Raw genomic sequence first — 15,555 nt, 5'->3', positions numbered from 1 at the left:
CACATTTTGCCAAGAAAGTTCCCCTGACACATTTTTGAATGCTATCTTCACTAGTACTGTATATGCATTTTATGCGCACACTTTACATAAGCATTTAAGTGTATATGTACACATTACTTGGCTGCAGATCTGCATTGCAAAATTCATAGAAGTTCAAATTTTGAAGGTTGACTGTGTTTTGATTTGGTTATTTCTAGGAGTGCAGGTTCAATAGGTTTACCTTTAAATGAGAACTGAATTGAATTCCTCCCCCTTCCCTAGCTAGAGGCAGATTAAAGTACACAAGCTGGATCATATGAGGAGGGCCGTTTTTAAGGTACTATGCCATTTAGGGCCTTAATAGTTAAAAAAGGAAAATTGATCTGAATACAGAAACCAATTGTAGATAATAAATATGATGCACTCTGCTGCCTCCAGGAAATATCCTGGTGTTCAAACTTTGAACCAACTGAAATTTGTCTTCTAAGGTAGCCCAAGGCAGAATGCATTACAGTAATTTAACTGTGAATGACCGAGGCAGTGTCTGATTATTCATGTCCTAGTCTCTTCCAGATAATATTACTGTAAAGGGAAACCAGAAGAAGGAAGGCACCAATAATAGGAAAAGAGGAACAGGGGGAAGGAGAGGAGATCTCAACGGTACACAAAAACAAAGGTTTTTGTTGGCCCAACATGTTTTGATATACACTTTTTTCAGGAGGACTTAAAAAGCAGGTGACTCCCCCCCCCCTTTGGGGTGCTCAGTACCAAATGATTTGATTACAGAACTCACTAGAGAACAGCGGTACATATTTCAAACCATGTTGGACCAATAAAATCTTTATTTTTGTGCACCCTTGAGATCTCATCACTCCCCTTTTTTCTAGTTAAATTACTGCAATGCCTCTACCCGGGTTTGCCTTTGAAGGCAGTTTCAGGAATTTCAACTGGCAGCACGAAGAGAGTGTTCACTGACAAAGCACTCTTTGTTTTTATTGCAGTAGTTCAATAACTGAGAAAATATTTTTGTTTTTTGTTAGCAAATGCTGTGCTTGACAGTGGTGGGGGTGTGAATCATAATTAAAATAAGATTAAAATACATGAAAATATAGTGTTATATGGGATCATTGCAATTTGCATCCACTTGCTAATTAGTCCACCTGTTCAAATACTCCAAATTAAAACCAATTTACTTAGGGCTACGTAAACCCCGCAGCTTCTATTAAAGTTTTAATAGAGTATTAATAAATTCAAAAATAATAAGATATGAAAGGAGAAAATATTTATATTTTACACAGCACACTCACAACGACAACTTCCACATTATCTTAGTGTTTTCCCCCAAACAACATCTGAAGTTGTGACAATGTAGGAACCCAGGATTCACCATTCACCTGAGAGATAAAGGGAATGTCATGCTGTAGCCATTTATTGATCTCAGTAGAACTTACTCACAAGCAAATATGTTTAGGGAAATAGATTAGTTTTCAAACAGATGAGTTGTGTTCAGCATTTATTGACCTGGCATTTATTTTAAAATATAATGCACCAGCAAATTTATTTCCTTTTGTTTGTGCAAATGGGACACTTACATGATCTGGCAGCCCATTTATGAAAGTATGATCTTTTATCAATGAATCTAACTGGACCTTTGCATCTTTACTCAGAAGTAAGTTCCACTGCCTTCAGTATAGCAGCCTTACAATTTCTCGCAGGAACATAGTAATATTTTCCAGAAAATGCACACAAAAGACTCTAATTTCTCTAGTCCTGGATATTTTGACTTCAAAGACAGCCCAATGTCTGAAAGCAAAGACTCTTAACTACGGAGCCAAACATTTGCTTGCCCAAGAAAAATATACAATTATAATACATTGATCAATCATCCTACTATTTAAATTTTGTCATATTATTGCTATGATCCCAGAATTTTCAGTGTTCTTCATTTGCACACCCGGCAGTCTTTTTTAAAAAGTTCGAAGCATCGTATTAATAGACGTAAAACGCTTCAATTAACATGAACATGTTTCTTTCATATATACCCCCCACCCAGCTTTCTATTGTATGTTTATACAGAAATCTTATACGGGGCAATCTTCGCATTTGGTATCCAAACTGCTAGTATTGTTGCGGCGATCATGCTGTGCTGCAGTGACTCACCATAGAGAATATGCAGAATAAAATTTAACAGGTTCCATTATCAGCTTGATTCAGTGATGGTCTAGGAAAACCAGCTTTATTGCTGTGACTAAATCCACCTTAGTACACACTCAGAATTGCCAACTGAAAGAATGAGCAGCAGGACTCTTAATACCTATGAAAAATACAGTTTGGCTGAGTTACTATGCTTAATTCCACTATCTTCTAATCTTTAATCATCCATCTCTTCAAAGGGTTCCTGTATTTTTCTTAGTATTTTAGGAAGCCATTCAAACTCAATATCCTCTGGGGTGTGTAGTTTGGAATACAGTGGTACCTTGGGTTAAGTACTTAATTCATTCTGGAGGTCCGTTCTTAACCTGAAACTGTACTTAACCTAAAGCACCACTTTAGCTAATGGGGCCTCCCGCTGCCACCGTGCTCCCAGAACACGATTTCTGTTCTCATCCTGAAGCAAAGTTATTAACCTGATGTACTATTTCTGGGTTAGTGGAGTCTGTAACCTGAAGCGTCTGTAACCTGAAGCGCATGTAACCCGAGGTACCACTGTAGAGAGATTTCTGGCTGAGCTGGGGTGAGCCTGGGCTCAGCCAAAGCCATACAGGCCGAATTCTTTCATCCACAGGGCTGGCCCTATGATGAGGCAGAGTGAGGCAGCTGCCATGTGGGGAAAAGTTGTGACAGCCATGTGGCCTGTACCCCCTACACTATCCTGCTGCTCTCAAGTGCGGTGGGCTATATTTTCCTTTCACCAGTATTGGATTAAGATTAAATTGCCAGTCCAACTGTCTTCTGTATGGGCCTTGGGGGAGGACGCCATCTTGTCCTTTGCCTCAGGCAGCAAAATGTCTTGAGCCGGCCCTCTTCATCTTGTTAAGTGTCAGCTCAGCTGGGGCTCAACCAGGTAAGCTGAAGGCGGCTGAGCTAAGTCTCCAGAAAGGGGTCTCGTATAGGATAGAACAGGGGGAGACTTACTCCCATCCCAAACACTATTCAGCTTGGTCACATGACCTAGCAATCCAGTGGAAGCTGCACTGCAAAAAGGATGGCATAAGTTAAATTAGTTTAAAGGCTTGTTTCCCCTCTCCAGGCTCAGGTTGGCTCAACAGCCAGTTGCCCTGCTCCTGAATGGAGTTTGGAATGTGTTGGTTCCCTATTCTTTTGGATTGCTCTGTCCATTAAAAAGACAAAGGCATTTGTGATATCAGAACTCCTTTGATATCAGAACACAAAGGTCTATTTAACTGAGAGGTTATGTTTATTATTTAAGATACACAAAGCCGAAATCAAGGACATTAAAAAAAGTTGTTTCTAATTTAATATGTTGCTTACATGACATAGGAAAGTGTTTATAGTTTCCCTGGTTACAGGAGATCAATAGCAAAGAGCAATTATAAATCAAAATCCTCCAGTGTCTTTTTTCCAGAAAGCACAGCATGGAAACCATGAAGGACAGCTTTGATAATTTCAAACTGAAGACAAGCAGAGAACATAATTACAGCACAATGGTAACCATGTCTACTGAGAAGTAATTCCTATTCCATTCTCCCAGGTAACTGGACTCAGGATTGCAGCCTTAGGGAACAATCCCCAAACCACACTACTGCAGGAGGGTTCTGCTGCCATAAAAGTCCTTGCTGCACTTGCTGAAAGCACAGGCAGCCAGGAAGCTACCATCTGCAAAGTCAGTAGAAACCACCAACCCACTCAACAAAACAGGTAATTATGGGGTCAAGAAACAGCTGGCAGTAGATCCACTGGTTCAAAAGCTGGCCCATAACCAGGTGAGGAGCCTGGCAAAATCTCCTGTATTTTTGAGAACAGAACATGAAAAGAATGGTCTCACTCCCTGCTTCCAGCAGAGATGTTTTAAAAACTATCCATATATTCCTTTCTATGCCATGACCACTTTAGCCTATTTTGAAAGTCTTTCTTAGAGGAAGAAACATCCACTGTATTGTGCACATCCATTTATTTACTAGATTTTAACACATGCACATTGCTGTAATACTCACTCATACTGGGAATAACAAGAAGTTTCTTTATGGAAGTCTTGATGTATAACTACATTGTTTCCACCTGTCTACACACAGAGAAAGCTACTAGATTTCAATTCCATGACAAACTGTGGAGATTTTTAAATACATTGTTGACGATGAGCTACACAGCACAATTTTTCTCCTTTTAAGGGAGTGATGTGGTAGGCTCAATTTCTGGTGCAAATTGTAGTTCTCTTGTCAATGCTGAAAATTATTATAGACCCTCTGATTTACTATCTACCTGGGGAGGAGGGATTATTAGTGGCTGGATGTACAACCTCTTGAGGGGTCAAGAAAAGGACTGTACAAATATGTGGATAACTCGCAAAGAACAGCACTAGCATCTGGTGGTGCATAGTATTTTCATTCATATTCATTTTCAGTGTACTCTTGATTCTACTCTGATTATGACTTACTTGGGTACAACCTTGCATGTGTATTCATTAGTTTTTCCTCCTGTCATACCAGAAAGAAGTTTCTTATTAGCAAAATCTTTTCCTTTTAATGCTTATTTGGCTTCCAGGGTGGTTTCCCTGAGTGGTATTAGTTGAATCCAAGTATGTTCTTCGGAAGCTGGCTTCAAGCACCAGGCCTGCTGGCAGACATGTTACGAAGATGTCTGCAAACGTGACATGAGGGTCGGCAACCCTGCCATGTGAGAATCTCTTGCAGACAACGGCGGCGCCTAGAGACAAGTCAGTTGGGTCATGCCTCCATAGTAATGACCAGAGGAGGAATGTCTGCTGGGAGCAGCGCAAAGAGAAAAAGCACCAAGGTACATCTGCAGAAGCACAACTGGGCACCTTCATCTGCCCCAGCTACAATAAAACACGTTTCTCCTGTACTGGTCTCTACAGCCACAGCAGGCACTGTAACCTTCCAACAGTTTGACTTCACCCCCAAAGGTCCACTCCTCCATTGTCTCCCAAGACAGATAGATGGATGCCAACCAATTTTTATTTCAATGAGGCCATTAAAAAAAATCATGCAAATTATTAATTTTGTCTCTCAAAAAACAGCATGAGCTACAGTGGAGTAGATCCAAATGGGAAAGGATAGCTACTGAAACTAATTCAAATATCTTGGTTTCCTTGCTGTTCTACTGTTTTAAAGGGGTTCTGAAACTTCTGTAAAAGCTGCTTTAATGCTGGCAGACTGAATGATAGGAGGCACAGGCCCCTTCTACTGTAAACAACCATGGGTTACACGCTCATTAGGAATATACAAACATTAAGCTTTGGAGTTAAAGCCTTTGTACTACTGCCTCTGCATAAATACTAGCACGTTTTAAAATAATATTCTGCAGTAAAGAAAATAAATAAACTCTCCACCCTTATTCTCCTGGCTCACCTCACCTCCTACCGCTATTCTCCACCTGTTGCTGAAACTGAAGGCATATCCCAGGTTCACTAAAGCTGAAATCCCAACAGGATCTCCATCTAAAATAAACTTGTTTATTAATATTGGGTTTAATAGCAGAAGGAAAGGACCATCCTGCGTTTTCTGCACCCAAACAGAACCCCTAAGTCCTACAACCAGGTTCAGTGCTGAAAGTCAGATAAACTCTTTCCTACTTTACTCGCTTTCGAATGGCTAAGCCAGTTTACTGCATTAAAATATATTAAAAATGAAGAGCTTCATCAGACTTATTTTTTGGAACCATATTAATAATAAATCCCAAATATGGTATTTCATCTAGTACAGAAAACGGGCCCTTGTCAGTGGGGAGAAGTGGCTGTTGCCCCTCTTCTTCCTCTTATATCACCAACTGCTATTGAGGATAATTCCTGATCTCTGCGCAAACCTCACATATGCCAGTAGGTTTGCTCAAAACAACAACCTATTTGCAGTTGTTAACATTATTTGCAGATTTTCTTCTGAGCACAAAGCAAACGGATAGAGTTGCATTTAAGCAGCTGCTGCTTACTATGGTTGACTGTTCAACCTGGCTTTTATATGACGGTTGGAGGGAAAGAGTACAGGGTAAAATAAAATCCATTGTTTTCATTATGTTTAAAATACAGTGGAAACTATTTGTAATGTTTAGAAATTGGCCTATATAGCAGATTCCGCCCGCCCGCCCCCCCCCGAATTTTCTATTTTTTTAAAAAAACTCTGCAATTTGTCCTGACCCTAAAAATATTAAAGAATGCTCAATTTGGTATGGTTCTGTTTTCACTTGCCAACATGACAACGGATAAACAAAAGTAAAGATAATACAAAAGGGATTTAATTTGTAAATGATAGACGCAAAATTATTCTGGGCCAGCAGTATATATAAAATTATACTGTACCACTGTAAAGGTACACATTTTTCTTTAATTATGTCTTAAATGTGCAATTGTCTCAATGCAACTTTGCTTGGGTGTGTTAGTAGCCAGTTCAGATTAAAGATGGGGACTTATTGGCAGTTACGGGCATTTTACTACAAGACAAACCCAAACTAGACAAGCATTCGAATTCTATAATGCATAAAAACCGAAGGTAATTTGAAGTGTCAACACATAAGTAAAACTTGCCTTTGTCTTATATGGTCTCATCCTGAACTAAGTAATCTCATACTGTTTGCACAGGCCGTGTATTATCTCCTACCCTGATTTGTAAAGTTAAGTTCAGTTGAAATCCATGTACTATTCTTCCAAGCAAATAAGATTATACAGCACAATCTTTACGCAAGTTTACTGAGAAGTAAGGATCCTTCCAGACTGTCCTTGTTTGCAGGTGAGATTCAGTTTCATACTGGCAAATTTAGCTTACCCAATTATAGTGGATCGGGAAGTCTTCCACAACATATCCTTTCCCCTGAAAGATCAGACCTTCTGAGTGTTGGGGAAATGCATTGGAGAGTGTGGGATAACACTTGTTTTGGTGCAACATCATCTAACCTCCTAGTAAATAAATCACAAAGAATGCTGAATAAACAAGTCATCTGGAAGCGGTGTAGTCCAATGGAATGCAGTGAGGGCTATTCTCTAGCAAGTGCGTTCAGAACACAACCTCCAAATTTTTAAAATTAAAATTCCAAAAGTATTTTAATGCACTTCAATAATTTAAAGCTGTTTTGATGTATCATAGGGAAAAGTCAGAAAAGCACACAACTTGTTTTTAGTACCCACATACGCTTTTGAACTGTTCTTTTTTAAAAATCATAGTTTCTTACACCACATTATAAGACAAGGGACATGGTGGTTAGATGTTGAAACTAAACATTAAAAAATCCTATGTATACATGCAAACAGCCTAATTCAACCCGAGGTTTCACAATTCCCATCATCCCTGATCACTGGGCTGTGCTACTTGGAGCTGATGGGAGTTGTCATCTAACAAAATCTGGAGGGTACCAGGTTGAGGAAGACTGCTCTAGAGTATGTCTCAAGTTGTTCTTTGGAAAGTAGTGGGTTTTATCATTCACACAGCATAGTTCCAAGTGTGATCGCACTGTGTTCAATGGAGGTTACTCCAAAATAAGTGAGCACAGAATTGCACATTGATTCAAAAACCACTTCGTACTAAAATGATTTTATCTTCTAATGCGTAATTATAATATTTGTGAAAAGCATTAGAAAAATATATTGTAAATAAAAATGCCTTGCTTAGAAATTTAAACTAATACAGTGGTACCTCAGGTTACAGACGCTTCAGGTTACAGACACTTCAAGTTACAGACACTGCTAACCCAGAAATAGTACCTCAGGTTCAGAATTTTGCTTCAGGGTGAGAACAGAAATCGTGTGGCGGCGGCATGGCAGCAGCGGGAGGCCCCATTAGCTAAAGTGGTAGCTCAGGCTAAGAGCAGTTTCAAGTTAAGAACGGACGTCCAGAATGAATTAAGTTCTTAACCCAAGGTACCACTGTATAGCATTTCATATTTTCATATTAAGAATAATTATTAGCCTTGCACTATAATTATAAGCATATTCAAAGTAATATTCTTTGCCTCTAAAAGCAGGTACTTGTGTTATTTGTGTTTTGACTCACAAAAAGAAACTCCAACCCTAAATGTGTCCATCCTAATCTAGAGCTCCATTCAATATACATATAAAGTTCAAGGAAACATGCAGTTTCCACTTTCAGGAGCTCCGAACTTATCACAGAGGCGCACACTCTGATAGGTGTTTCATACTATTCTAAATGAGAAATCCCTTCCTTGTATGTTTCAGAGTTCCATACGCCCAGCAGAATACCCGCACATACAATGTGCTACTAGAAATAAATGCTACTGTAATCAATGGGCCTTATTTCCATATCCCAGATTTTGGATTTGGGTTAGCAGGGCTGGCCCAATGCATTTAGCTGCCTCAGGTGGGAAAGCAAGTTCTCCATCCCCATTAAGGTTGACCAAGTTATTTTGGTACTTGAGGCAGAAACTCCCATAAGCACCCTTTCAGCCTCCCCGGCAATAACACCACAATAAATCACATAATAGTCAATTTGCTACCATTTCATGATACCCAATATCAGTTGTCTGAAGAGGCTGCCTAATGGTAGGATTTGTATTTGGCCCTGTATTTGTAGGAATTGTTTTAAAGTTACTATGTTATCAGCGAAATATTTGATTAATTTAATTAAGCCAAAGTTTTGGCCCGAATCAAGATGTATCTGCAATACAGTCATATCTGTTTAGAATCCTACAGCAAAACGCAGTAAAGCATCGCTTCCTCGCTCTTTCTTTGTGATAACTAGTTTACTTTGGGCTCATGTACATTGGAAAGCAACCCCAAAGACTACAGGAAAAGCTACTTTTGAATTCAGGGAAACTTTCAAAAGCAGCTTGTAATAATATGGCGTTGTAGTCTGCTGCTCAAAAGGGCTGGGGGTGGGGGGGAAATACCACTGGGCACACATATGGCCTTGGCTGGGGTTAAAAGAACTAATTTAGGTATGCCAAAGGCTGGGACATGTGGGGATTTTAATTTCTTCTTCTTCTTTGAGCACCAGACCACCCATTGTGCCATATAAAATGTGCTTTTAAAAGTCCCCTTAATTTCAAAAGTGGTTTGCCATTTGGCATGGGGAGGTGATGTTTGAGAAACACAAGCCCAATGTCCCCCATGAGAATGCAGAACGAATTGTACTATTCTTTGGATTCTAGCTCTTAAGATGCGCCTATATCGTATCTTTGGATCCTGGCCTGTAGGATTCGGTGTTTTTGTTCAAGATGAATGATATGTTGATAATAATAATAAAAACCAAGCATAATGAACAGATTACCTCTGTCTGAAAGAAAAACACACATAGTAAATATATTGTGCTTGTACTGTAGAAGCCTGCTGAAAAGTTTGAGAACTCGGATGAATCCGTTATGCTGTGTATGCATGTGTGTGTATATACACCAAAATGCTTTGGAGAGTAATAATTAAAAGCAACAAAAAATTCACACTATTAGCAGGCATTTATCGAATCATTTTCTCATAAGTGATATTTTTAATAAGTACGCTGGTCCATGTATTTTTAAAGGCATTTCTTGGAAATTATTGCAAATATTTTGGAAGTAATCCATCAAATGCACAATGTTTGGAGTTTATGCAAGACTCCAGGTCACTTAATTGAAATTGTGCAACAGTAGTATGTACCAGGTTCTAAACAGATTATTACAAAATTACCAGTCATTGGTTCCAATGGATTTAAGGATACCTAATTCTGTGTGGTGTTAGGATAGCATGTGGTAGTTTAAGTTTGGATCTCAGGGTTGCAAAACAGTTCGTGAACATGGAAAAAATAGTTTCATCATTATTTTAAATAATTAAGAAGCTTTCCCAAATAGGTATAATGGGGAACAAATTCTACTGATGCCAATGGAAAATAAGTAAGGAAATGTGTTTATTCATCAGTTAATAATGTAGGGAAGTCTAGCATCAAGGTATATGGAAGTGATCAGCAAAACTTACAATATGCAGAGGATATTTTATAAGCCTTCCTTGTTATCATTTGTTTACTTTTGGGATTAATATATTTAATATTACTGAAGAATAATTTCTGTTTCCATATTGCCCACCCTTCCTCAAATTCTTCGTTGGCACAGCATTCAACAGTTTGCAAATGCCTAATTTTGTTGCCTGTATTAAATGAATTATAAGAACAGACTTGGAGACTTTTATTTATTTATTTTTTAAATGTTTTTTCAACATGCACTTTCTTAAATATGTAACTGTTATTATTCAAAATGCTATCAAATAATATTTCCTTTTTAAAAAAGTATTTCCATATTCTTATAAAATTGCTTTCTTATTACATTTTTCCATTCAAGTCTCCCTGATAATATCTGATATTTAAGATGCTCTAAGGGCAGCTTATCAGGTGGGTCAAGAAGCAGTCCAAAATAAATAATAAAATGATTTACATTTCAAACTCCATCTTATTACTTGTAAGGCAAGAACCACTGAATTAAACAGGCCCGGCTTGATTATAAAGCGCAAGTCCTTTGTAATAGTGAATTGCTTGTATTCATCTCTAACTATAAACTACATTTTAACCAACAGTGAAATAAAGATAAGTGTAGACAGAAAGCTAGAGATGAAAATTGTTTGATACACTGAGGCTTAATAAGGATTCATTTTGCATGACAGATCAAATAAATAAATGTTAAATAAAATGAATAAAGGCTTCTATTTGGCCATTGTTATCCTCATTAACATAGGTGAATTAACTCCCGCATTTAAATTTAAATTTGTTTGCAACATATATCCACAATTATTACACAAATGCTCAGCACTACAGTGTTGAATTCAGAGGTTTTGATATGAAAGAGGTGCAGTGATGGACGACACAGATCATTTAAAAGGAAAGAAGTTAAACTGATTAAAGATTGTTGTTTTTCTCATGCTAGGTTATATTACATCAGCAAAAGATACTATCAAAAGGGAGCTACTGCGGACACATGGAGGAACTGTCAGCAGTTGTCTGCTAGTTTTGATGACTGAATTTCCCATCATGATATCATGTACAGATCATGTTGGAAACAGATGACAGTTTCCTGTGATGCTACTGCAATCAGTCAAATATAGAGGTCCGTTAAACCTGTTGAAAGTCAATACAAGACAAGGGCAAAAATTAAGTCTATTCATTGCTCTGCAAAGGTACCTACTGTTGCAAGTTATAACTACCAGTGTACCAAAACAAAAATGTGTTGCTTTTGCTACTGCTAGGATTTCTAATGGAGTAAAAATTTGTACAACAGTGATGCCAGATGAAGAAAATTACTTACAATTGTTCATTGTCAGCACCACTGTAAATACACGCAGATACATTTTGGGAAAGACTCTACGGAGTTCTTTGGGATATAGCAGTTCTAACAAATGCAATGGTCTAATTCATGCCTATTTAGAATCTACACCTTAGGCATTGCCCTAGTTATTTGTACATAAAAATTTTCTAACATACAAGCGTGATAGACATATGTAGAGGTATTAATCCATAGGCGTTCAAGTTTCAAGGAAAATGAAATAGCAATTTGAAATCTAATCTCGATTCGTATGGGAAAGTGACCCCCCACAAAAACCATTATTTCAATTATGTCAGAAAGATGCACCGATTTGAAGCAGAAAACAAAAATATATAATTTACATATACTGAATAAAATTCTGCCAAAAAACCGTTTGAAATGTTCAAAACTATGTAACTGGACTAATTTAAAATTGGTATTTGCCATCCATTGTTAAGCATGTTTTGTTACATATACTGTTCTGAAATATACAGAAGCCATCCGTAGGCAACATTTGCATAATGAAGTCTATAATAGCGAAGAATTTCAATAATTTAGACAAATTTATGCCAGCAATCTTATACAGATTACTGGGAAGTCAGCTTCACTAAATTGCTTTTTCTAGGTAATGTTTGATATGACATGGATCTAAGGCTGTAATCCTAAACAGTATTCCTGTTCCTATGAATACATTTAGGATTGTGTTTTACTTTGGGTTGCTTGTATTACAGAATATTACTCACTGCAACTCAAATTTAAATATATGAGTTTTTGGATTTCAATAAAAGCTAAATATTAATATTTCCTTGAATTGTGATGAGCTGTTTTCTTAACATTTTGCATTGTAAGAAGTTTTTCTTCTTATTCTTCTGCCAATTAAAAATTATATCTCCTTGAAATAATAATAATAAATTACCAACTTACACATGTGAAAAAATGTAATTACTCACTCTTTATATAAATATACAATTTCTGTTTGCAGATAATTCAGTGTTCTCAGATCAACAAGACCTTTTTTCCCATATATCGCAAGATAGAAATAATAAGAAACTATAACACAGTAAAATAACTGGTACAGAAAATTGCTCAAAAAGGATAGAAAACTACAAATGTAGGCAATTTCAAATATGAGGTTTCTACTACTTATTCTAGCAATTATAAACGACACAAGACAAGGTCAAGGCTTTCCTTGTGAACTTTTCATACTGTCTGAACACGCCTATTACTTTCTCTTTCTAAGCATTGCTTCATTTATCTTCCTCTCTCTCTCTCTCTCTCTCTCTCTCTCTCTCTCTCTCTGTGTGTGTGTGTGTGTGTGTTGTGTGTGTTGTGTGTGCATGTGTGCGTGTGTGTGTTTGTGCACAAGCACATCTTACCTTTAGCAGTTTTACTATGTGAATGACATATTTCATTTCTAGCTTCCCACTTGGAATTTTGTAGCATATTTAAATCATTTTACAGAATCACAGAATTTGTTGTAGAAGATATGCAATCCAGATAAATGCACATATCAAATTTAGCTTTAAAACTATAGGACATATAAAATAAACTCTGAAGTGAATGAAACTGCCATGTAAATGCATCTGATCTCAGAATACCACTAAATTTAAATATATTGAATTTACTTTCAAGTAAATGTCTTAAGAACTGAAATGTAATTGCAGAAATTCTACACTTTTTGCTATACATTGTTATTGATCAAAATTGAAATTCACTTCTATTTCTTCCTAAATACTGTAATGCTTTATGCTCTTTATACAAGACTATGTACGGTATAAAAAGTGGCATTTATTGTGGGTATTTAAATAGTATACATACTATTCGGTTTGTAGTCTGTACCTGAAGAAGTTGCACTATGTGTATGATATAATTTACATTGTATCTATTACACAAGTAGTACTGTAAACATCTGAAACATGTACGTCTAATTTATCAATTTATGTGCTTTTCAGAGGCAGGGATCTCATTTTAGACATAAAACTGTTTACATATTTGTGTGTAACCCTCTTAATCCATAAAACCAACCAAAAGAATAACTACAAACTTCTTCCAGGGATAGAACTTGCCTCCAATTGTGCAATGGTTCGGTTATATATTAGGCAGCCCTAAAGAGAAACGGGCTCCATGACTGCTCGTGGCGCTTCTTCCAAAAGCGCGCAGCAGCCTGCGACCCTGAACAGGAGGGAAACAAAAATCTGGGGAAAGGAGGACTGAATGGAAACCCTGGTGTCAGAGATGCCAGATTCCGAAGCAAGTCTCTCCGCCCCGCCCCGCCGGCCAACGATTTTATGGTCCACCACCTGATGGTCCTTGCATCTCTGCCCGCGATGAAAGGTCTAGAAGGCGATGAGATGCGCTCTCCGCGTCTCCCCAAAGGTGACTTAACCTCACCAAAGAAGCGCACCAAAGATGAAGCCACTTTCTCCGCCAACAGCCCGATCCACCCGGGGGTGGGTTTCCCCTTTTCGACCCCCGCACCCACCCACCCAAAAAAAGACACGAGGGGCGCGTTTACCTGAGCTGTCGCTTTTCCGCTTGCCCGTGCGCTTCTCGGTTTCCACCGGGGACAGCGCCTGCCTGCCATAATCTCCCGGAGCGCACGCCGCCCCCGTCGGGGTGCTGGTCCCCAGGCTGGATGAGTTCGAGCACAGTCCCGGGGGGCTACTGCCCAGCTCCGGGGGTCCACCCGAGTCGGGCTGCAGGCACAGGCTGTGCCTGGCCGAGGCGGACGGCGGCGGAGGGGGAGGTGGCGGCGAAGCCATCTGCGGAATGTGCCAGTTCGTCTGCAATGGCTGGTGTTGCTGCTGCTGCTGCTGCTGCTGCGCCTGGTGATGGTGATGGTGGTGGTGGTGATGGTGGTGCCCGCGGTGATGCTGGCTGCCGAACATGCCCTCCTCGCTGGGGTATCCCGCGATGATGCAAGAGGAGGCCGAGGGCGAGAGCTCCGGGTAGGACATGTGGTCGGAGCGGCCGTGCAGGGCGAGCGCCGACTGCGAGAAAGGGTGCAAGCCCTGGCCCGGGGCATGGTGCGGGCTGCGCAGGCAGCCGAAGAGCGTGTGATCCATGGCGGCGCGCAAGGCGGCCCCGCTGCCAAGGGAAGCCCGCGGTTCAAGAGGCGCCGGGGCGCTGCGCTCTCCTCCCAGCCAGCCACCCCCCAAGCCACCAGATGCCGCCGCCGCCGCTGCGCGCTCGCCAATAATCCAGGGCTTGTGCGCCCGAGCGGGGCCTCGATCGGATGCTCCCGATCGGCGCGCTGTCCGCCGGCGGCAGAAAGGAGGTGGTCCCGCGCAAGTGCTCCGAGGGGGAAGCGGCTCGCCGAGGTTATAAATACAGGAGTGTGTAACGTGAGCCGGGGGCTGGCTTAGCGGCGGCGCGGCGGCACTGACCACATGCGAGCTGCCTCCGCGCGCCAGCCAGCCCAGCGGCCGCCCGCCCGCCCGCGGCTCCCCTCGCCCTGACCCCGGCTCTGCCTCCGAGGCGCGATCGGGAGGCAGGGCGAGCTGCGGCTGAGAGGGAGCCCCGGGCAGGGACAGGGGGGACCCGCTTCCGCTCCTCCGAGGCAGAGGGGGCCAATGGGGCAGCTGCTCCGGCCAGGGTCCCTCCTTCCGCCCCTTTGGCCCGAAGGGAGAGCGCAGATGAGCAGGTGCCACGAGGAGGAGGTTACTACTCCCTATATCTCGGGGGCACAGCCATCGAAGGGAGGGTGGGACCCAGCCACTGGCGTAGGCAAGGAGGGGGCCAACTGCCTCCACCCCTATATCAAGTAATAAAATATTGCTCCCCGCTAACATAAATCCTGGCTACGCCCATGGACCCAGTCTGGCAGGCCAGGGTGCGGAAGCCAAGGGGAGAGAGCCAGGATCTCCCTCCGGACAGCCGCCCAGTGCAAAATGGGATTGGGCCTTTGGGCAAGCAGCCGCCTGCCATGACTCTTTTGGTCCACATCTTCTCTCTGGGGGAGAGATTAGGGCTTGCTGCGAGTGGGGTTGGCGGGCAGCAAGACGTCTCTGGGGGCAGCCTTCCTGGGCCTGCTCCCTCTTAACAGGAGACCAGGACGCGCGGCCTCTTCTTCCCCACTGGCTTGCCCGTTCTCAGCCGCTCAGCTGCACTTCCCCATCAAGCCAGCCTTCCTTGCCAGGCCAACCCAGAAATAAAGTGGCCGCGTGAAGAGGCTGC

General features: G+C 41.0%; 1 protein-coding gene across 1 annotated transcript in view; it reads right to left on the bottom strand.

Annotated features, from left to right (window-relative positions):
- The window catches only part of MEOX2 (mesenchyme homeobox 2), a 63,252-nt gene extending 48,506 nt beyond the window's left edge, over positions 1–14,746 (bottom strand). The window contains exon 1 of the mRNA XM_081164896.1: positions 13,895–14,746. Within this exon, the coding sequence (XP_081021022.1) occupies positions 13,895–14,444 (550 nt within the window). The 5' untranslated portion in view covers positions 14,445–14,746. The remainder of the gene's footprint in view (positions 1–13,894) is intronic.
- Between the last annotated feature and the right edge of the window lie 809 nt (positions 14,747–15,555).

This window comes from Podarcis bocagei, assembly GCF_964188305.1.
Source record: "Podarcis bocagei genome assembly, chromosome: 12".
Taxonomy (NCBI): domain Eukaryota; kingdom Metazoa; phylum Chordata; class Lepidosauria; order Squamata; family Lacertidae; genus Podarcis; species Podarcis bocagei.
The sequence above is the reverse complement of the archived record's forward strand: the minus strand, read 5'-3'. Positions and strand labels throughout refer to the sequence as shown.